This window comes from Opisthorchis viverrini (genome assembly GCF_000715545.1).
Source record: "Opisthorchis viverrini unplaced genomic scaffold opera_v5_103, whole genome shotgun sequence".
In the NCBI taxonomy this organism is placed as follows: domain Eukaryota; kingdom Metazoa; phylum Platyhelminthes; class Trematoda; order Opisthorchiida; family Opisthorchiidae; genus Opisthorchis; species Opisthorchis viverrini.
Genome location: NW_008751758.1, coordinates 977152 through 1001211, shown reverse-complemented (window position 1 = coordinate 1001211; position 24060 = coordinate 977152). Strand labels below are relative to the sequence as shown.

At 44.9% G+C, this 24060-nt stretch overlaps 1 protein-coding gene across 1 annotated transcript in view; it reads left to right on the top strand.

Moving 5' to 3' along the window:
• Window positions 1-1964: 1964 nt before the first annotated feature.
• T265_05436 (hypothetical protein) overlaps window positions 1965-24060 on the top strand; it is a gene marked incomplete at both ends in the record, with an annotated part of 41540 nt that continues 19444 nt past the window's right edge. The window contains 4 exons of the mRNA XM_009170443.1: window positions 1965-2059; window positions 7473-7926; window positions 15500-15771; window positions 22711-22815. Coding sequence (XP_009168707.1) covers window positions 1965-2059; window positions 7473-7926; window positions 15500-15771; window positions 22711-22815 — 926 coding nt within the window. The remainder of the gene's footprint in view (window positions 2060-7472; window positions 7927-15499; window positions 15772-22710; window positions 22816-24060) is intronic.

Sequence of the window (24060 nt, the reverse complement as noted above, 5' to 3'; positions counted from 1 at the left end):
ATTACAATAAAATCAAAAATGGTGAAATACACATTTTTCTTGGCGCGAAAAAAACCTGACCCAGTATCCCAGCCTGCCTACGAACACCCGTTGCCTATTCTGAAGCACACCCGTACTGGTCGTACAAGCAAGACTCCCGTTCGTTTTGCAGACTACACCCCATAAAACATTTTTACCACTATCGAGCGTCAGTCCCTTATCATTCCTAACGCTCTAGGGGGAGTACTGTGGTATCTTGCAAATCAGTGTTACATTTTCCTTATTTTCTACTCTCTTCATATAAATTTGAACTGCAGTTTGTAAACACTGTACACGTATCATGATATTTTGTTTCATTGTACCAATAATTACATTAAAATCGAAAATGGTGAAATACACATTTTTCTTGGCGCGAATTCCCTGCTTTTTGCTGAGTCAGTGAAATTGCATCCGATTAAACTGATTGCTGTTTGCTGAAGTCGTGGGATTGGATTATTGTGTTTGCGTGTGAACTGTTGAACGTCACGATAACTCCTTGTGACAATTTTCAGCTGTGATAAATTCCTACCGCGGAATTTAATTCTAACACTCGAACTAACAGTGGAGAATATCCTTCTTACTCTGGATATATTCTTCGCCGCCGAATACGATCACTGCACAACATTTCGTGTAGTGGGATTATTGGACCCCCAATTTAGTGAGTCTGTTCCATTCACTTGTCCAATTCTTATTGCCATTTGTTGTTTCTAATTTGATATTTTGATTGTATATTTTATTGAACACGCATACTTAGGTCCTACTCCATTACAGGCTCACGCCTGCGGATGGTCTAGCGCAAGTCTGTGATTAGTACTGGGTGGCAGCACGTTCCTACGTAGACATTCATGGAGGAAGTCAAATGGTTCGCGCGTAGAGGCTTGTCGGCGGGCGAAGTGTTCCCAGCGACGAGCTTCTTTCGGCATTGTACGCCCGAATTGGTTTTCTATAGAGGAAAATGTTGGCAGCTCATGTATCGTAGATGGTCGTTGGATTGTTCGCTGAGCTGGGCAATTTGATTGCAAACGTTTCATCACCAATCGAGGTGACATCATCAGGACAAAGGTCAATCTAGCGTCGACCAGATTACGACGGCAGGGGATGCCAAGCTCAAATGTCACGTGGGCATCGGCGAATGGGGATACAGGACAACGGAGCAACCAATGGAATCACCCTACCGAACAACTAATCGCGACCAAAGGTCATCCCCCGCTAACAGCACGTATATTAACACACGCACAACACTACCCAACGCACAACCACCAACCCACCGCTACTCACTACTACGCTCCACTATAACGCACTGATGATGTCACCTCGACTGATGATGAAACGTTTGCAATCAAACTGCCTAGCTCAGCGAAAAAGCCAGCGACCACCATCTACGGTACCTGAGCTACCAACATTTTCCTCTATATGTTTCTTTCTCAACGTGTTGGAAACAATGAGCATGGGGTCCGACTAGTTCAAAGATAGCCAGGCGGCATGAACTAAAACGATAAACCATTGCTGCCCAAGAGTGATGTTGGGCGGTTTGGTTAATGACCGGAGTCACAACGAGCAAAGGTGAGCTGGAGATGGAATAATAAAAATTGGGAGCGCTTAGCGAGTTTTGTGTCAAAAGTGTGGTTTATTCTTAAGCTAAGCAGACTCACTGTTTGGGCTGTTGTCAGGATATCAGGTCCAGGATAGGTTGGATGGGGGCAAGCTGCTAATGCACCCGGCGAGCCAAACACCGTATACGGAATTGAATCCGTGGAGGGGGCGAGGCGAAATTGCAGCAGAAAAACCAGGCTGGCAATATCAGCGAAAACTCATCGGGTACGGAAGAGCTCATCCCAGAGACCGGACCGGTTGAAAAATTTGCTCGAAGTTGTGAATACAGGCCTGAGTGAACGAGGGGTTGCCGTCCAGATTCTGGAGAAAATAGTTGCGGGAATGACATCTCAATGCGTATGACAACGCCATGCCATCGTCCCGCTGGCATGCTTCGGTTTATGGACAGCCCCATAACGGTCGTCAGGAGTGCTGCGATCGGAGAGGGGTACGCGGTTCCGTGGCAGTTGGTTCTAGGTGAAACGGAGATTGACACAGAGAGTCAGGTGGATGCAGGCTCATGGATGATCCCCCTTTCGTTGGAGGACCGTATGAGTGTAGGCCGGGTACCAGCCAATTTGAATGAATGACTGTTCTAGGGGGCGTTTGGGCAACTGCAGTCGAGGTTTGAAGCTTGGGAAGAGGGGCAACGGGAAAGAAATAGGACGAAAGCGTTAGCGTGTGGCGAGTGTTAGAAGACATACGATCCAGAGGCGTCAATAGGGAAAAAATTTAAAAGGGGATGACAGAAAGCTAAATGGACCCAAGAAAGGTGAATACGTTTGCTGATGTAGAACCCAAGTACTAGTTGGGCCAGAGTAAGTGCCTAGTTTTAGAAGGGTGAGAACTTTGTGATCGATGTAGCTAGCATGGGGGCTAGCTGTTGGACTAGTTGAGAAAGGGCGGTATTTTTTGGCTCACCAAAGCATCATAGCATAGGGTCTTTGTTGTGCAGAAAAAGGGGTTATTGTGAGGCAAAACAGTAGATAAGTAAAACTGGACAGGCAACAGCTTCCTAGATAGTCGATAAGAACCGCAGATTAACTAAAGTCCACTACGTCAACCTAGCTGGAAAGTAACATTAAGGATCACCAGTCACCGAATAACTAATATCATCTCCAGAAAACAATGGTGCGTGGCAAAAAACAGCCATTAAGTGCTAGTCGTGACTGCTTGTAATCGGGAAATGATAAGCTATTAGCATCTTGTGCATATGATCGCTCTAGAGGACAAGAGGGAAGAACGTATGTGCTATGTTTGGATGATGCAGTGGACTTGGGGTGGTGTGACCCAACTAAGACGGAAGTGGCAACTCCTTGAGCGTCGACGTTGACCATGAGCCTCACACAGTACCCTCAGGCTACCCGATGCATAAATGTCTTACTATTATTTATTATTTCTTTTAAATAAACGGTAGGGCAGCTGTCATTCGCTTGTATTTCTTGGTGTTGTGAGAAAAGTGACAACCAGAACAAATCCAATCCAGCTACAGACAAACAGCAACGGTGCTCTTTTTTGGTTTTCCTGACTTAAAGATCAAGCTCAGAACCACCGGCGATGGGTGATACACACGTGCTACTGGAGTGGTGGCGAGTTCACGAACGCGCCATCGTGCAACGTAACAAGGTGTACCTGTCCACCACATGAGGTTTTCGTCCCTCGAGCACGCTACCAGATCTGCGGGATGACAAGCCACCGAGTAGCCATAATTGCGGTTTGTGCAATAATAAATAACTCCATCTATCAGATATTTTATCCTGTCGGGGGGTGGAAGCCAGGCCAGTAAAACAACTCAGTCATTTTGAGCAAGCAAACAGCAAACAGCCACTGGGAGAGGCAAGTCGCGGAAGCAAAATAAAAACCAATCAATTTTTGTGATGTGGGAGTAGAATAGAGATGTTCAGAGCCTATGTACTATCGCTAAACGGGGACGAAGCATTGGTGTGAACCGCCTTGTCAAGTAGAGTCGCACCGGTGTTATGCGTGTATGGATGAGTGGGCTGTGGGGTCAAACAAGTATTTCACTCAAAGCGCATCTTCAGACCAACCATTTGATGTGCGTGCGCTGCGCGTGTTCAGGGGATACAGAGTTGTTCAGCACAGGAGCTTAGGCTTCAATTTGGCTGACGTTAGTTAAATCCAGTCAAAGCAAGGCACCAGACATTAAATAGAGCTGACAGAGTTACTCAGAATTGGGACCAGGATTGAGGAACTAGGAATAAGTAGGCTGGGTACAAAAGCTTAAGGCCGGAGGAAGAAAATACATCCACGCTTGTGGAGTCGGGCTTGATGACAATTACGGTGGCAGACGCTAGAAATCCTCTGCAATTCAACTAAGCTTCGGAGAGCGTAGTTAGTCGACGTGGCTAGCCGATTGGGCGTTGTAGACTTGCACTCACACGATGATCGTGCGAGTCAGCTAGGTTCGTTCAGCGGCCACTATGATTGACAGTATGATCATTCTGTCATGTTTTGCCAGTTACAGTTGAGAACTCCGCTCATTTCACCACCAAACTTGACTTACGTGCACAGGAGCTCAACATCTGTAAGTCTTCCAACTTTTAACCAGTTTTTAAAAACTAATGACTGTATCTACCGCGGGGATATCTCGGAACAACACTCATCGAGGTCTTGAAACACAACCCGGTTTTCATCAAGTCAAGCACTTATAAGTAGTAAACAATTTTGACATATTTTTCCTTCACAGGCACAGCGTAGATTCCGGAAAGTTCACTGATTTTTTTCCGCTGCAGACCTATCTGCAAATTTCATCGAATGTAAACGATTCACGTTATACCGCAAATCACGGTGACTTATATAAGTAGGTACCGTTTTCACGGTCGGTTGTGGTAAATAATCTTGAAGAATTGTTATTTTAAACAAATGGTCTATGTATGCAAATTGTAGAACAGTTTGTTGGACATAGAACTTACTCACTATGGAGTAGCAGCCTCGATGACGTCTGTACGATCCGAAAGGTTATGGAAATCACAGGACGATTGCGGCTATTAGATTATACGCAGTTCGTAGCCAGTTCACATTAGAAGCTGGCAGACGTGGGCGGCGGATTGTATATTGAGTACTGACAGGAACTGGTTCCACAGACAAATGTGTTAGTAAACGTCGTGAATTAAGCAATCGTACAACCAATCATGACGCAATCAGCAGGAGTGGAAACTAGTCACCGAGGCGGCTGGGAGTTCTAGAATCAGCAACAGGTAAGCATCAAACAATGTACAAACATACATAAGTGGACAGTCTGACAGTCAAAGTTGGCCGTATAGAGGGATAACGGCGCAGGAAATTAGCACGTTTGAAATGTAAATGAATGTCTTTCTGTTTGCGGCGCGACGCAGCAGCTCGTGTCACATGACAGGTCAAGTTGCGCGGTTTGGTTTGTATAAGAAAAATTTCGCCAAAGGCTATAAGGCAGGTGCGGTACATGGGTAATGCAAAAAATGGACGCTTCTAGATATCAGGTTGGTGTACTGGACAGCGACTTAGTCTACCGTTTGCAAGCCCCGGATCCGATACCCGGTCGGTCTGCTATTCCAGCTGAGTGGACGCTCGACAAAAAACACAACTGAGAGGAACTTGTAAGTGATGACAGACGGGCAGCAATATATTGACATCAATTAGTGAAGAAGAAGCAGACCATAAGTGGGAACGAAACAGGAAAGAAACGAGCAGCAGGGAAGCAAACGGCGCCTTAACAAACGGGCGTGGGTCACGTTACTCATGAGTGTTCAGAACACGAGGAAAATTACGTCTGTTTACCGTTGATTCACAGGAAGCACGTCGTTGTGCTTGAGAATTCGATTCTATTTTGCAAGTACTGCACGGCGTCCATAGCTCATACACTTATGGTATTCATACCACGAATGTGGCGTTTAACAGTTATCTTCGAACGAATTATGACGCTCATTTAGACTTTTCAAATTAAATTTGCCTCCCGGTTATCGCGTGCTTTACCAATCGCTGAAGCGAAAGCGAAGGGTTTGCTTACAGAGACTCTGCTCATTACCTGGTGTGTATCATTGCATTATCGCTTCAAATGGGAGTTATCTTCCACTCCTCCAGTGCCACACTCGATAAACATTGAGATCATGCTTAAAGCCAAGAGGCATCTGACGAATCCGGTTAATCGCACTTCTGCAAAAGCTTTTTATGTCCACCGCATCACCATCATCTACCGCTGCCAATGCGGTACGTTCGGAATCGGTTCTGTTTTTCCCTTGTGCAAATTTGTGAGAGAATTCTTTCGCTGTTCAATCTAGTGACAGAGTTCACCCGTGTCATTTATTGAATTATTTCCACTCTACCACATTTTTCGCTTGATAAACTCTGACAGTTTTCACTCATTTCCTGCGGTGCATCCAGGCTAAATATGACCCAAATTAACTCAGACTGCTCTTTACGGTTGTTGATGGACGTGTGAGCAAAATGTTTGTCCATTTTGGTGTTTTGTACATTTAGTTTACGTATTACGTCAGTTGCATTATCTTTTTTGTTTGAATACAAAAAACTACGAAAACACGCACTTGTACAATTTAACGCAATACAATCATGCTCATGTGCTTCGACTCTCTCTTCTGATTTCGGTCGCGCTTGCCGCGGTCATTCGCGAGTCTCATGTGCTAACTCTAATATCAAAGAATTTCAGAATAATTTCGGAATGTATTGTATGTGGTCACTGTTCAGAAGAAGATTCCTGGACCACCATAACTGGATTAGTGTTTATTCGCTGACCTGGGCCAAGGACGAATTATTTTAAAGAGAACAGCTTTTAGTTAGTCCGTTCCATCTGACTTCTTTACTACTGTATACCCAATCTAGCGTTGTTATTTTTGTTTGTTTGCCACACACATGGTAAAGGAACTTGTTGGGTAGCCAGATCACCACACTATCGATTGTAAGACATGGTGCGCAATTCCAAAACCGCAAGACCTGGTGGTCTATTAAATGCACAAGTTTACGGGATGACCAGATGTTTATTCATCCAACCCTCCAGGCCTATTCGTCTGCGTCATCTACGTCCACCTTAAACAGTCCATAACCCAAAATAGAGCCAATACTAAGTCTGAAAGATCAATGTGAATGTTTCACTTTAACCATAGTGCTTGACGCAGAACTGGCTTTTCTTCCTAAAGCCCCGGAAAAAAAATACAATAAGCCAGGGACATGGATTAAATTAACCATAGTGCTTGACGCAGAACTGGCTTTTCTTCCTAAAGCCCCGGAAAAAAAATACAATAAGCACAGGGACATGGATTAAAGCTGATAAACAACTTTTTCGCTAAGTGACTAGCGTGCGCTATCCAGTTCTGGCCAGCTGGCTGCCGATATGGTCAACATGATCTCTGATGCGGCAGTAACGACTTCCAAGGAATACTCATTGTACAGACGCATGAGGGAGAGCAGGCTGATCATCCGGTGATCCCTATCCAGAGAAACTATGCAAATGATGCAGGCAGAGTCGTTCTCTGGTAGCGTCCTCAAAAAGCCCGATCACGAATCACTGGAGGCGCATTGGTTACATCAGAAGTGAAGTAAGCGAGCACTTGGGCTTTTGGTCGCTCTTTCCTCTCCATCTGCCGTACAGAACACCTTTGGGCGGACCGTCAGGATTCAAGAGCCCTACCCAATGATAAGGCGTATACCTTGGGATCGCCTTCTGACGGCGCAAAAGCTGGGCCAGAGCAGTCCTGTGGCAGGAGTGCGAAACAGTCCCGCTTGGTGCCAGTTCAGCCGACCCCAAGTTTTTGGTCAAACCGATGGTAGTTATGACCGTTTGTGCTCCTGAAAGCACGCCGCCCAAATGGCCGCGACTTCGAACTGCAGCTTCCACACAATCAACGCAGGAACTCTAACAGAGTTGGTGACGCTCAAGAAGAGGATACATTGCCCGAAGTATGTGGTGCCAACATGGTTTGTTTACGTAAAGACGATGAAAGCGCAGCTGTGAACTCCACACCCAAGTCACAAGTTATGAGCTGGACTGAGTCACTGATACAAGTGGCAAAAACTACCGACAAATCAACTACAAGTGTCGACCTAAGCACCGAGGCATGCTGTGAGAACTTTACCACCACTGGGAATACGAAACTGCCGATCTTCAGCTACACTCCGTCAAGTGTGGCCTCTTCGTTTGTTGACACAGTCGTCACACAGGACCTCGACAACCATATCCACAAGCCTGTTGACAGTAAACCAGAGGATACTGTATACATCCTTTTGGCCACACTGTTCGCGGGCAACTCAGGAGCAACCACAACCTTTAAAGAAAGACGACCGCAGTCAGACAAACCCCATGGGGTTCGTCGAATCATAAACTGGTGACGTGCTTCAAGATACAGTCCTCTGCATAAACGATGTTCACGGGATGAACATCGAACGTAACGATTCCTGGTGTTGTCACTCGATCCTCTGAGCCTGTATACTTTATCAATCAAACTGCACCAAAATGCTCAATAAACCAAACAGACGCATGTTTCCCCAAATAGTTTAAATATAACAAATCTAGTCTCCCGAAAAGCGGTACTGAAAAACTAAAACAAGCAGCGGTTAGCGTTTTAGCCGACAGATGGAAAAAGGTTTAAATGCCTACGGAAACCGGGCTCCGTGCGAACTACAAATGAAAAACAGGCCTTAAAACCATCAAGTATAACGCAGGGGCTACTTTGTAGCCATGGACTCGAACCCGATGTACAGCAATTAAATATGCTTACATTGTGGCTACCCGGTCACTCACATACTTGACTGTTCAACTCACAGTTGCTCACTGGATCGCGAGGCTTGTCTTTTTTCATACGCACAAACACGTCGAATTAAGCTGACTCATCGGACATCGATTGTCTGCACCGCCTAGTCAGCGTAGCAGCCACCAATGTGCCGACGCGCCCATGTATACGCACTGGGACGCACATAAAGGGAAACCGAACCCAGTCAGGACACAGACTCGCGCGCGCAGGGAACAAGGAGTCAGCTCAAGCACTCCAAGTCCACGGACAATCATGGAACACGTGTAGCAGCCAAACTGCGGAGAAAACACGTTACCGACGTCCGGACTTTCACCAAGGAATTCGCACATACGATGAGTTCCTTTTTGACTTGCTCCAATTTCGCATTGTATTCATTTTTATACGTGTCACAACCATGTTAAAAGTTCTGCTAGTGCACATTCACCTTCTGATTTGTATTATGGCTGTCACCACCTGTGCACTAATAACCTATCTGAATACAAACCTCTCGGCTCCTCACCTTCGGGGGCAGCGTATACTGTGTTGAAGTGCGCGTACGAACTGCCCCAGTCTTTCAATCAAATTCTGAGATATTGAACAGTTAAGTTGTCTTAATAGATCTGTCCAGTATCGCGCGCAAAGAGACGTGTCTCCGACGGGGAAATCTTGATAGATTGCTACTCCTTTTTTGAGCTGATTCAAAACTACAGGGTTGTAAGGGTTGTTTTGTGATGACATGTGGCCCTGCCCATCCCAGTTGTCCTGATGCCATCCTGTTTTTGTTTGCAATGTAAGGTGTATCCTAATCACGCTGCATGGGTCCAATTTTATCCTTCCTGGTGTGGTCTACCGTTGCCCCCGAGTTTTCCGGAAGCTGAACATTTCCCCATACAAACGCTTGAGCAACTCTCCTCCGGGTAACAAGTTAACATCGCTTGCTGACAGGCGATCTTGACGCTCCGAATACCCCCTGGATCAAGCTCCAGCGTGTCAGATGTAGCGATCGTTTTTCACCGGCGCTGACCAGAGTCGTTCAACAATGCGCGTAGACTCAACCTGTCGAAGAACCCAGCAGAAAACTTGCAGTTCCCTGCTAGCCCTCCTGGATTTGGTCATCACCAACGAAGAACATGATCGATCAAATACTAGCTACCGTTTTCACTTAAAAGTAGTGACCACATTGTGCTGATCTCCGATGTCGTCCATAACTGGGTCGGAAATCCCGAAACTCAAACATGGATTCGAAACATCCGCCGTGCAACCTCTCAAGATGAGCATCTTTCTTGATCAATTTAAACTGGGACCAGCCTCAGTGGGAGACATATATAGGATCATTGCCCAGAAAGTCCACGATTCTGGGTCAATGTTCGTTCCAAAAACCCGTCAGGCTGTCAGATGAACCGCAAGCCACCTGAAGGATTTGGAGTCCCCTGCAAAAGAGGTCTCAACTACTTTTCAAAATGTTGACTACAGGAGACACAGAAGATAGGCTGGTGTTCTGTCAAGTGCGGAAACGCTGTAAATCAGAAGTTCGCTAATGCAACAAGAAAAATAGCCACCATTCTAGATCACGCCGAGAAAAACGGAAATGTGCTTTATATATATATATACGAGACACTATTGCAGGAATTAGCCAACCACGTCCTCCTTGATGGACAGGAACGATGAACCGAGGAGTTACCCAATATTGGTATCTGAGGGATACAGTGAATAATATGCAGGTCTACATTCAGCTCCAGCATCCTTGTTACAACTAATCTTGTAGGGGCGTAATTAAAAACGGCCTTCGACCGACTTGTTCTTCACTGAGGAGAGCAGTCGTCACCTCTTGTGCAAGATCAACCGTTTCGCGCGTTGAGGCCAGGCAAGTCCCGTCCAAGAATCCTAAAGGAAACATTGTTCACACTGGCAAACCATTTTAACCTGCTTGTCGTTCAGTTGCCTGACGACGGCCACTTCTCCTCTTCTTGAAGAGAGGCAACTGTCACGCCAAACTACAAAACTAGTGACCGACTGTCGCCTGGTAGCCCGGTGAGGTCTATAAGCCTCACTGGTGTGCTTGCAAGCTGATGGAACGCATTCTGAAGCAAGCTATCCTGGACCACCTTACTTCCAAGAATTTGATATCTCCAGCTCAATACGGATTTTTCCCAAACCGTTCTTGCGTGAAAATATGCTCGTGGTTAGGGACAGCTTAACCCAAGCCAAGGACGAAGGACTCATATCGGCTACCATGTTTTTCGACTTTTCAAAAGCACTTGGTAAGGTCCCACATGTCCCTCTGCTTCACAAACTCAAGTCCATCGGAATTCAAGGAAAAATCTTACATTGGATCAAGGCTTAATTTCAAGTAAACGTAGACTCGACCTACTCTTCGACAGCGTCGACCTTCGTTGAATTTCCCTAAAGATCCGTTTTTGGACCGTTGCTGCTTCTAATATACGTCAACAACCTTCCAGATTTTTTTGCAAGCTCCTCCTGATGGACACAGACGCCGCACAGCAGTGGTCTTTAGACTGACGCTTTCCCCTGAGTGAAGAAAATACGGCCATATGTTATTCGCAAGAGAGTTTGCCGCCGTCTCCATTATGCGTGGTGAGAATGGACCAAAAGTCATTACGGAGATAGATACAAAACCATTTTAGGTGTTTTCTCTTCTTCAAGCATATCCTTCTCACTGCACTACGAAAAATTGGCTCAGAATACATTCGTCGTTCTACGAATCCTTCCGTGGACCTTCTCCCTTATTACCACCATTAACTACCAAATACTCAACAGGGCCTGCGTAAGGCTGCTGCTTGTTTACTGCAACCAAGTTGCTTACTCAGGACACAAGAAAGACGTGAAATTCATCGATTGTGCCCCACGAAATGCCACGAAATTTTGCTTGCCATAAAACTGCTTGGTAAGAAATGCTTCTCGCGATGCTTGACGTCTCGCCTGTGGAGAAGCATCGCCTCCGATCAGACCTACCGCTAACGTACGTCCTCCTTGAACAAAGATTGGCCAACGGCTTCTTCACCTTCGATTCACGCACCTAATAGTAAGGAGCTAACTAAAAATAAATTGAAATAAATTTCTTCGTGAGTTTTCAAGTTGAAAATCTTGCCGGGAGTAAAGCAAATAAGGTCAAGCGTTTTAGCGTCATGTTGCCTCCAGCACTTTGTATGAGCTAGCGAACTTTTACGACCACCGACCGCCGCCGTGTCGTATTCGATTGCCAAGTTATGAGGCAAAGTACGAAGTCACATATGGCAAAATTTAAGTCTACACGTTTCTTTTCAAACTGATTGTAGCACGCACATAATGTCCTTTGTAAGTTCCACCCAGGTGTTTGGTAGAACATTGTTTGTGTTTACTCATCAGGTGTAACTAATTATATGAGTTCTTCAGCGGACACGGGTAAAACGCTGTTTTTCTGCAGCGCACCGCAAAAATAAAAAACAATTTAATACATTGTGCAGTACTCATGCGAGTATGCGTCCCTGTGTATGATCCCTATTCTCACTTATACGTGACTGGAAACGGAGCGATGCAGCGTTTTGAAATATCTGGATATAAATTTCCGGCTTTCAGACACGATATCTTCTACACTGAAAAATATGACCTTCCTCAGATGGGTTATTTCATGAAGCCCGGAACATAACCGGAAATTAGTTTCAACCAAATAGTTTCAACACTTGCTGCTCATCCTGATAACTACGTGCAATATCGCCTACATTTTCTACTTGTTACAACTTGACTGACTATATTTATTATTATTATTATTATTCACGAGGGCCTCAACCATGTGGGTGGCCTCATCCAACGACCGACGAGAGCTCAATGAGTGCCACTGAAGACACTAGAAAATTTACGTGTAATCTCATGTTGGACCGAGCAGGGTTAAAGCTAAGAAGTGCATGGAGAGCATTCAAAAATCAAGAGGTGGAGACTTGCCTCTTAGATTTAAGGATCTCGTGAGCCTTCGAAGCGTGCGCACATGAATGTAGCCGTAGAAAGGAACTCATGGGTGGACGGGCTTCTGGCTTCAAGCCTGCTCCTTTTACACAGGCAAAGGCTTCCTCCATTCCATTTCTTCTCGACACAATTGCTCTTCTATTCACTAGAAACTACAGTTCCTTCATTCGCACGGTAACATGAAACCATACCTTCCCATACCATTATCATCAACCAGGCTGTTGGTTGCTTGACAGAGCTATTTGCTTCCTTGCTTCTGTTTGGAAAACGACCCGATTGTGTTATTCAACATTCGGTAGTATCCAAAAAGCTTGTACATCGCAGACACTGATAACACGTTGAAGGCCGCTCACTCTTTCAGGTTGTCCTAGGTCTTTCCTCTGTCTCCCTCATGTGGATTTTGGCCTCATCCAGCTTATCTTATGTGCCGAAGTAATACCGCACGTTCTCACTCCCGTATCCCTGTGTGAGTTACCTAAACACATATGTACTTAAGACGACCAGCCCTGATACGATTTGTTACTCATTATGGTGATGGTCTGACTTGATACTCTAAGACTTACCCCCCAACACACATCCGAGTAACACGCATCACCAAAAATCTATCATTCTCGTATTTGTTCTCTAAGCGATCAATAGAGAATGGCTCCCTGTACTTCATCCTCAAATGCACCTTGCCGGTTCATCCGCAGTTTCTCTACCTGATCGGCCTTTCCGGTCGCTACCCGGTCTTAAACATTAACCAACTCTTTCCGTGCAATGAACGGCCTTTCCACACATCTTGTCACCGACAGTGCAAACGGGAAGAAGGTCGACAACCATCCTCTCGTATGCATCCCTTCCCCCTAAAGACTTTTACCTCTTTCCGGGCCTCATACTCCACTATAGGCACTGAGGGGGAAATTAAAATAAAAAACAGTTTTTTGTCAAACGTCTGCTCCGCTGGTCTGAGCTTGGTCTGGTTGTGGTGTACGGTAACAACAAAGATATCGTCCAGATGTTCTACGTTTTTGGTGCATGACTGAGTGAAAAAAGCCAACTCATATGTAAGTTAACAGACACTCAGTAAATATGCGTGGTATTACGCCTCCTAAACCATTCGATTTGTATAGCCTCTAAGCTTTCCCGTAGGTTGTGATGCACCTCACCTTCCAAGTGTGCGACACGACCATGCACTTGAATTTCTTCTCCCTTCTCTTCTCTCTTAATTCATGAAACCATTGATTTCGCAAGCCTCCCTCAGCATTCGGAGTTAATTGGTTAGTCTCACCACCAAACAGGTAATAATAGAAGCCAATACATATTCCAGGCCGCTATGCCACTGTTCAGTGTACCATCTCATTTATCTTCCGCAACAACTCCTTCATCCATTTCGTGAATGGACGTTACATAACCATTCCAAAAACTGTTTTCGATGAATTTTTACTACCATCTGCCTTAGAAATCTCGAATAAATGATAATCTTACGCACAGCTACCTATAACTCCGATGATGCACCACTGAATCCCCAAAATTCACACATGACCTTACCCCATCGCATCGACTGCATTGGGTCATGTGCTATTATCTGCAAGTGAATGTCGATTGGCTTTTTTGAAATCATGCGGTATCGCCTCACTACGACAGTTACAAACTTCGATCACCCTTAGCTGCCTGCTATTTCAGGTCAATGGTCTAACTCATACCGCAGTGCCCCCAGCAGACATTTTTGAGACTTACAATTTTTAGCCCCGAATCCAGATACGGATATCTGATAACCTCATCCAAATAACACGGTGAAATGCCCTCAGTGGACCCAACAATGATCTTGTTCCATGCTGATCTCAAGTTGTCACGATTCCGATTCCACTGTTGAACAATACTAATAATAACAATAATATTTATTCCCAACTATTGGGTAGCATACCGTCGGGCATGATCATAGTATTACAGTCGGAATAAAGGCGTGACTGGTGGGGTTTGTGATTAATGGGAGTTTCCTAGAAAAGGGAAAGTGACGTAAACATTAAACATTATTGAAGTAGACTTCACCACACCCGAGGTGGCATGGGTGAGGATCCAAAAGTACAAGGTCACTTCAGGTCCTATGGAGAACATATCAGATGGCACGAGATCTGAACGACTGACTCACCAAGGATGTGCGTGTATGGGGCTGACCGAGGATCGCAATGACGGTACCACGACTGTCATTCTGAAAAATTGCCCGCATTTCACCTGGTTCCTACTATTTACTTACTCTCAGAACTCAAACAGCTGAATTTGTGCCAGGAGGAAGAGACACTGGAAACCCTGTTGCATTGTCGGCTCGCGCTGTCCGCAAACCCACTAATTCTTCCCAAAGTACAATCAAGGATTCGGAATAACGGTGAAGATAGAACCTTCTCGTACACCCGATACAGCCAAAATTATTACAGCTGCGTCGAGTTCACTGACTCTGCTGATGGGACACCCGTTGCAAACACTTTTATTCACAGGTCATGAATGGCTACACCACTTTGAGTCTGCGCGGAAAAAAACAACACAATTAATGCTAATGTTCTATTTCTATAGTAAATATAGCAAACCAAAAAGGTGCGGAATCCAACAGTTGCACAAAATTTTCCATCGTCTACACGGAGACCTCATGCTCGGTCGCGGCAGCCAATTGTGGCGTGGGTGACTCGACGCAATACGCTATAGGGCATCGAATACACCGGGTTAACTCAGACACAGCAGCACGTATAGGTACAGCAAGCACGACGCACGGGTAGGGAAGCAGAACAACCCGTCACTAACACACGTATATTCGACACCGAAACCGGAACCACAGGTCAAGTGAAGGTCAATCAGGGGGTGTACCAGCAGGTTACTCCTTCCTGTCCGGCGCTCGTGGTCACTCGTCCGATATACGTGCAAGTGAGAGAGAGAGGGAGAGGCACACACGTAAGGTCATATGTTAAACGTGTATAAGCGGGAACAGTCAGGTTTCAATTGCGTTACACAATCCAATTATGAATTCCGCGCTCAAAGCAGACCTTGAGTACGACTGAACAAATGTTAGAAAAACGACGAGTTTATTGTGCGGCTTCAATATAGTGGGTGAATGCTCCCAACTGCTGAAAGTTTATGTAAAAATTTCCTTGGTTTAAATCTGTCGACAACATACCAACGGAACCACATAACACCGCAACAAATCGAATAATCAACAGGACATTCTGTTGAAAATGTTTGGAGAAGATTTTATATCTTCCTTCTTTCAAACACCATTTTTTGAGCCAAGATTTCCACCTAGTTCGTCCCAACGTTCCTGCAGCACAGGGCGAGCTTCGAACCATCTGCATGAGCGATGCTCACTTCAGGGTCCACGTGATATTTTTGAACAGTTTTCGCAGGCTGCCGACAAGGTCTTTGCAGCGGCAACGAGGTCGTTTTTTCGAGAAGCAGAAATGCTCCCACGGTATTTTTATCCAAGCTACCTAAGGTACGTTTCAGCAGCATTGTGAACAGTTAACTGTTCACAATGCTTGAAGTGTTGTAATCACAACACTAGGATGAAACACCAATGATGGTTTATCATTCTTTGAGCTATACATATGTTTCATCACGCTGTCGGCCACAACGATAAAAACTGGACCACATGTTTTGTTCAAGCGAAACCATTCATCGAAAAACCTGTAGCGTGTCTTTGGAGTATTTCTAGAGTGAGTGCAAGAATGATCCACAAATTTTTACACATATAGAGATGGCTACGGTACCAGTCATCAGGAAAATCCGCTCACAGCGGCCTTTAAGATAGAAAAAACATCACTTTATAATATTTCAGTCAAAATATGGGTTTATTAGCAAAGTTTGCTGCTCATATACCATTCACTGAGAATGCTTTGCTTCCATCCTGCATAGTTACTGTCACCGGAATGTGAGAGTGCACAGGAGTTGAAGCTAGACATTGGGGGAACTAGCATAATCGGTTGGTTGATGTCCAGTCGTTTTGGATGTTTGGAGAAATCGGAAATCAAACGGTTATGAAATTTAATTTGTGAGCGACACTAACTGGGCGATTTAGCACATCCATTGGAGTTACTAACCACTGAAAAGCCGAGTCCATGTGTCCCCCTCCCGCAAAGCAGCAGTCGTCAATCCGACTGAGCATATATAGAGACTAATAATTTGGTTTTTTGCTGCCGCGCCATGAAATGCTGGCTCTTGTGACTTCCTCCTCAGAGCAGAGCTGCACAAGGAAACTGCGAACTAGGCGGTCGTCTGACGTGAGGAATATGCTTTCCTAACTAGCACAAGATATAAGGCACGAGTAAATTTTTCATTATTTGGGGAGTTTCTTCTCCAGAACTCCATCTGATGTCCGTCAGGAATGCTAATCCTTAGTAGACCTTACCAGTGACTTTCAAACAACGACGGTTAGGCAGAGCACATAACTGCGCAAACTCAGATTTTAAGATCCGCCTCTCTAATCAAGTAACTAGTGCGGACCGCAATACCGAGCTGCGAGCCCCCCGGTAGCAGGTAGACTGATATCGAGCCCGAAAAATAGGCGTCGGGGTTTCATCATCATCTGATCATAAGTACCATTACCAGTCTCATTACAAGTGGCAGAAACGTTAGTTGTGACTTTGATACTACGCTGCTCGGAATTTTATATGCCAGTGTTTAAAGCCTTAAAGTAAAAGAAAGCGAAAAAGTGTTGATGAGGAAGAGGACTGACGCTTGTCTTCCAAAAATTTTCCGGTGTCTAAAATTCCAGATGCTCAATTATGAAGTACGGGAAAAAATGACAGCGCAACTGACACCGACATTAATTAACCACATTTATAACATCGTCTTCAAAAAACAGTGGGAGAATGACAAGGACTCTCTCCTGGTGTACGGACTACACTCAAACTCTTTGTAACCCCCTTTAAATTGCTTTGTCCAGTCACAGGTTGCGCATATCCCAGTTTGCTCAATTATGAAGAACGTACGGAGAACAATATTCGCCCAGTTTGACGATCATGCACAGGGCACGGCCGAGCTGACAGTTGATGCCGCTGGATGAGTTTTGCAGCGGTAGTGCCTGTTTCACAACTAATTACCACTTTTCCCACTACCACGTCACGAATCCATTGGTGCCATCTGGCACCGATAACGCTTCTGAGAAATTAGTGGTCAGAAACTTCAAGACGTCTCACACCCTCTGTCCATAAGAGCAGCGTCTCGCAACCAGCACAACTCTAGTCTAGCTTGGTGCACACAAATCAGCTGTATGCCCTTTTACGCCACTATGACAGATTGACAAATGAGTTCCAAAAAGTGACTTTACTAGACGCTAGATAAATCAAGCGTCATGGTCCACCCGAACACTTGGCTTCGTCCGGAGTCTAATAATGCGTTGAGCTTTTTTGTGGTTGTGACCAGGACAACATTGCCAATGATCATAGCCTTGCGACGGATCTAATGCTTGGAAATGGCCGGCTAGGTGATGCCGCAGGTAGAATTGTCGTCACCCCATGTAACTTTGGATAAGTTGCTTCAGTGAGGGTTATTATCCTATACCGGATCAGAATGTATGCTTTGGGGAGGCAGATTGTGTACAATTGCTTGATTCCGAAGTCTAAGAGGATTTTATTGGCCATAAATGTGTTTGTTTTGAGTAGGCCTGAAAGGTCTGCTGAAAAGTAGCAAAAAAACTGTATGGAGTCCACTCAGCTATTTCAGAGGGAGCGGTGGGCAGTAATTGATCCTCGCAATCGGCGGGTGATTGCATTAGGGTCTATTTGAGTTTGCAGCTTGATGCACTGTGAAAAAATTAAGTCCTACTCCGGCGACTTACAGAGAGAGTATGTGAATTGGGGTGGATTAGTGTAGAAGAAGGAATGCGTGGAGGTACAGTAGGGGGTCATCAGCATGCTTTGTTTACCCGCCCTGCTGTATGCATCAAATAAGGTTACCTGTTTGGTGACACAACGTGGCAGCTGATGTAGTATGACAATAGTTGTGACGTCTATGGTTGTACACCGGCTGAAATACTCTCAAGGCACCAACATCCTAACAGGAGGACGAGTAGGGTCCCAAACCAAAGCCTTCGACCTGAACACAGTGCCACACGTATCCGAAGGTGGACAGTCAATGTCAGATCAGTCACCCCTGTGTGTCGCAAACAGTCAAGTATGGGGGTGAAGGGATAGTTTCAGTGCCTTCATACTACCAGAACAGTGCAAGCTTCTTTAGCAACAAGTCTCCTGCCTTTTCCAACTTCCAACCTGGAAGATCAGAAAACTGTCCTCGCCAAATATCTACACACTTACCACCAACCTGGTATGAAAAACTCCGCTGGTGTTAGAGGCAAACCCACAGTATAGTTTAGTTGGTCATAGAAGGATGCAAACCACCACACCACGATAAGTTACCCCAACTTTACGGCATATGTTTAAAAATTAAGTCTAGATTTTTCAGTCTGGGGAATGATTCTGTGTGCAGCCACTTCGTGGGTGAGCTTACCCACGTGTCGACTGGCGATTCTACAGGCCTCATGTTTAGGTTTTGTCTTACCCACTCTCATAGCTCTGCCTTGAAAATTTGCAGGCACAAGGTGCCTAACAAACCGTGCGGTAGAATTGTTCAGGCTATTCTAAATAGATGACAGCCTTTAGGCATATGAACGAAGCATAAAAGTATGATCTGCATAGTCACTGTCTATGAGCAATAGCTCAGGGAACATTCTGATTCCTGAGGTTTTAGGAACATGCTGGGAATATCAGTAGGTTTCAATAACAGGGCTGAAGTAGGAAGACAGAGTTTATGGTTAAAACCCTAAATTCTACTCCTTTTCCGTGTTCGCTTCCAGTTTCCTGTAATAGGACTACAAGACTGCTCACCATCTTTGAAAACTACAGGGCGCAGTTCATCTGAGTCAGTCGCCACTTACCTACGATCTTGTTGCGGCGTGATCGCGCTACTGTGGTGTAATGGTCCTGAGTGAAACCGAGTTCCTAAAGGTCCTACTGTGCCAGAAAGCCAACAGGCAGCAGCCCGATAAAGGTCCGCTAGTCCTCCTACTTCAAGAAATGCATAACAAGGTGGTACGGAATTAAAGTCCTACTACATTCTGCTTTGAGAGTTTGAGGATGGGAGCGGGTAGCTATAGGCATATCCATAATAAGGAAAGAAGCTATGCTGCTCTTCTTTTGAGGAAGGATAGGTTAGAAAAGGCCAGTCCTAAAAACCGCACATTCCAATTGCCCAGCAAGCGGTACATTACTCAGTAAAGTCAAAGTACTTTTCAGGCGAAACAGTTTGTTGCCTATCAAAAGGCCCTATCAGGAGTGAAATAGTTATAACTTTAGCTGTAAATTGATTTACTCCCTGCACCCTTCGGGCCAGGACAACCTCCCACACCCATGAGAACCATGCTAGTGAATCGATTCACTGTAATCACAGGCTCCGGGAATGGTCCGTCATGAAATCTCTAAAACCGCCGTCTTACAGTTTCAAAGTTGAGTCATAAGCCAGAGCAAGTGCTCCCAACTAAAGAGAATCATCCTACAACAGCCATGTTGGTGGCGAAGTCTCAGGGGTGACACCTTAGTCAAACCCTTTTATTCGGCTCGGAAGCCTGAAAGCATCGTTTCGCCTACATATCATAATTTACATGCTCTTCCCACACGTTCTCACATTCTGACTCATTTAATTGTCAATCCCCTGATCGTTAATCTGTATCTAAGATTTCCCTCACTAAAATGAACAAAAATAAACCCTGTTTAACTTCAAGGGATCTCTTCCATGCTGTTGCTTTCAACATCCATGCTCTGTGTCGAATCGGGCAACAGGTGGGTCTACCTCAGCATTTTCCTCTCTTCTGGTCGTGTGTGTGTCTTTAAAACGCGCACACAGAACATCCCTTCGGTTATACATATCAAGCCCCTAGAGACGACTACATATTCCTTGCTATTCGCGTTTCTAGTGATTTCCATTCAATGGTTCGTGGTGTCCATGGCGTGAGAGTTGCGCTTACATGAAGGGCTGAATGCGCTTTGCTGGTCTAGATTCCAGTTATTAGTCACCTTTGCGGGTTTTGATGGACTGTTTTAACCAAGATCAATTCCCCCTTGCCAAGGTAATCTATGCTCTTTTAAAATAAATAATAATAGTAATCTTCCAGCTGTAGCACCCCTTTGGTGCCTAGCTGCCATGCCACCCGAGTGAAGCACGAGGGCTGAGGTACTGCCGAGTTGCCTAAAACTGTACAGGGGAAGTTGGAAGGTAGAGGACGGGTGCGTACCACGGACCTTCCGGCCATAAGCCCCGAAAGACGGTATCTCTAGGGCTGATAAAGAGGACTCCTATTCAGATAAGTCACGGTTACTTTGGTCAGTGAGACCCAAATATATCATGTTTTTGGCAAGTGATGTGAATGCTCAAGTTGGCCGACTGAGTCTTGATGAGGCCTAACCTGTCGGCCGACTCAGCGCTGACGCTCACCGCGCAGGTAGTGGAGAGCGACTTATCCAATTATGTGCTGAACGACATTTGTTTCTAGCCTGCAGAACTTTTCATCACAAGCTCCCACACTGTATGAAACGGGGCAATCAGCTGAAAACAGTCGTGTATTTAGGTAGACCATAGAGAATGCAGCTACCGTTGGAGAGCTTGGATACCAGATTTTCGTTCACTTTTAAGTACACCATTTCACCCTGATCACGATATTGTGTTGGCACGTGTGTCTACTAGCTTTACTGATGGAACACGTCAGTTAATGCAAAGCCAATCAGTTCACTGCCCACCAGGTGTTTCTGTATCTCAGCAATATCGAGTTGAGTTGGCTGAGTAACCCCCATAAGTAGACAGATAAATTGGTGATCATGATAATAACTAGAGAAAGGTGAAGCATATCATGCTCTCAGCCTTTGATAGCATCTGCCCGAGGTTGATTGTGCACTCCAACAACCGCTGGTTCACTATTAACATCCCTACTTGAATTCAGAACACCAACAAACGACACAGACCGGTAAATCGCCGAATAGTGGCGAGTCCAGGGAATAACAGAGTGTTCTGGTGGATTGCAACAGCTGAATAAATGGAGAAGGCTTCTGCAACGGGGTACAGTCACACCGTGTTCCAGCAAACCAAGTGGTCCGAAGGGGACGGATTTCAATTATCTCAATGCATTCACAGAATTGAACAATAAACGGAAAACAATGAAGAAAAGTTTAGCTAGCCCTAATCAACTCACCCTCCAGAAGGGCCAAATGAACCAGAATAGAACGAACATATCAGTCCACAAGAGACGGAGTCTAGCGTGAAATTCCACTGCTTCGGCACAACAAAGCACACGTTTTATATGAAACCGGGAGCTATAGGTGATGAGTGAATCTTCCTAAGTGGGTTTTAGGAGCTTGGTTTTGGTAAGTCTACTTAAGACGCGCTAGTGCTACAACCTATACTACAAAGGATATGGCTGCCTGGCAAAATGTTTACAGACAAATTCGTTGCCTAAATCCATGCTTCTGAATATGATGAAGTCTGATACTTGAACCCTTTAACTAACGCGTGTACTGCCGTTCCGGATTGTTGAGCGCTAACCGTGGTAGCGTAACCCTATTCACAGTGTGGATAGTCTAAGATGAACAGTTGCATACGGACGAAGACACTCTGAAGTTCTAGTGTAATTTGAGCACCAGTAAAGTACAGCTGTATTTGAAGCATTGTAGAACCCAAGGTTTGTTTCCAGCGACCATTACTCTTAATTGCAAGTTGTCCTCCCAACAACCTGTTCTGTGGGTGTCTATTTCTCTCGAAGGTTTCTTCAGTTTTTTCTTGCCTCAGATTACCATTATACGTGAAAATGACTGACGTCGGAGTCCTAAAGTGTTCACCATTGCTTCGGGATTACTTAATTTCATGTTGTCATTTATCTTCGATTTAGCTGTCATGCAGTTTAGTAACGACTTCGTTCAACTCCATTTTGTCGCTCCTCAGCAAGTACGAAAAGACCAAGTTGTTAATAATTCACTTCATCAACTGACGTACACTCGTTTCAGTTTCACTTTTTTTAGAAAGTGCATGGTGTATAGCATGTTTGTCACATATCTGTTCGCTTACTAACTAATTCACCAGCAGTAATCACTTTCAATGATATAAGCGAGCTGCTGAGGGATGAATTTTAGGGCCTCCCTCTGATACAGGTGAAATTCAGTCAAGGAAGTTCTGGGGTAGAGACACTAACACAGTTCGTGATATATTCCAGCTGGCAGAATATCAGATATTTCGCCTTGAGTTGGTTGCTCAGCGTAGAACCCATCTGCTCAAATACATGGTCGATGTCTGGATACAATGCTTTAGCTTGTTAACCCAAAGCAGTCATTTCTGCACAGATATTAATTAAATTCTATGGCATATTTTTCTTTGTCTGTCCGTTTTCGTCTACCAGGGATCCACCCCCACCAACGTCAACCTCGGTCACTCGAATCGGCGTGACACTGAATGGTGATCTAACCGAACGAAGAGTCGATGGATTTGGAAGTCGTCCTTACAGGTTGGCAAGTGACTTTCTGTTAGTTTCTCATTTTCAGAGGTTATTTGAAATAACTCACTGATAGCATAGCACTACTGTGTATGGGGCCACTTTTATTTCACAGGATCCTGAATAGATGTATGCAGATTAATTATAAGGAACTGCAGAACATCTACTTGGACAAAATTGTTTCTTTGTTTGGAGCGCGTCTTACAAGAACTATGTCACGTTTATTCCATTTTAGGCTCCTGAAATCTTGTACTCATCTTTATTAAGTGTGCAGCTAACTTTTTTTGCTTCATCTAGAGTAAGAGGTCCAAATAGTCGCTACTCAGATATGTCCTTGATTGAGACTTGCACCTGGATACTGGTCAGTAACCACAGCCTACCAGACAACTACAACGGGTAATTTGTTTCAACTTGAATGAGACCCGCAAAATAAAAATGTGTTTTGCAATAGGAACAGAAGCAATAGCGGCCATTTGAAACTCGAACAATATTCTATCGTTACTTTCTTCTGCGTCTTGACATGATTGTTACTGATCCAAAATGCAAATTCGACTTGTTCCTAGCAGCCCGTGTTTGCCGCAAGGAGGTCCATATTTGCTTACGAAAACAAGCTATCAGACATAATTAAGACAAGTACTATTTAAGGATTCCACCCAATCCACAACCACAACAATTGGGATTTTGCCAAGACAAGCAGCGTGGTGATGTAAAATTTCCGCTAAACATACTGTCCTGACCCTCCAATTTAGCACCTGGAACAAGCGTGGGTTATATTTTACTCCTTTATCTTGCAACTTATATCGCTTTGTTGGGGTCGGGATTTGAAACCAAATTATCATTTATTTTTGAAGAGCATGGTCACAAACATAAAAAGTGAGTGCAAGCGATGAATGCGAAAGAATAAAAGGAGAATATGGGAGAAAAGATAGAAACGTCTCATTCGAAATCATGCCAAGGACAGTGCCAGTCTGATGAGGTGAATCCCAAAGTATGTAAAGATGTTGGTATGGGAACACGCGTCTAAGGACCAACAAGCAAAGAAAGGACAAACAATGGTGAATGCTCTTCAAGGCGCAGTGTGCGCTAGCACAGTCAAGACTCGCACATCAGGCACAAAGTGACCGTCATACTGGGTCTGGTGTGAGATTAAATGGCAAAAATGTACCTTCAACGCCATGTGCCACGCATAAAAGTGTCATAAGTACGCAGGGAGCCCACAATGGCAAGCAAACACAAGTCACTGACTGCGACCTTAGG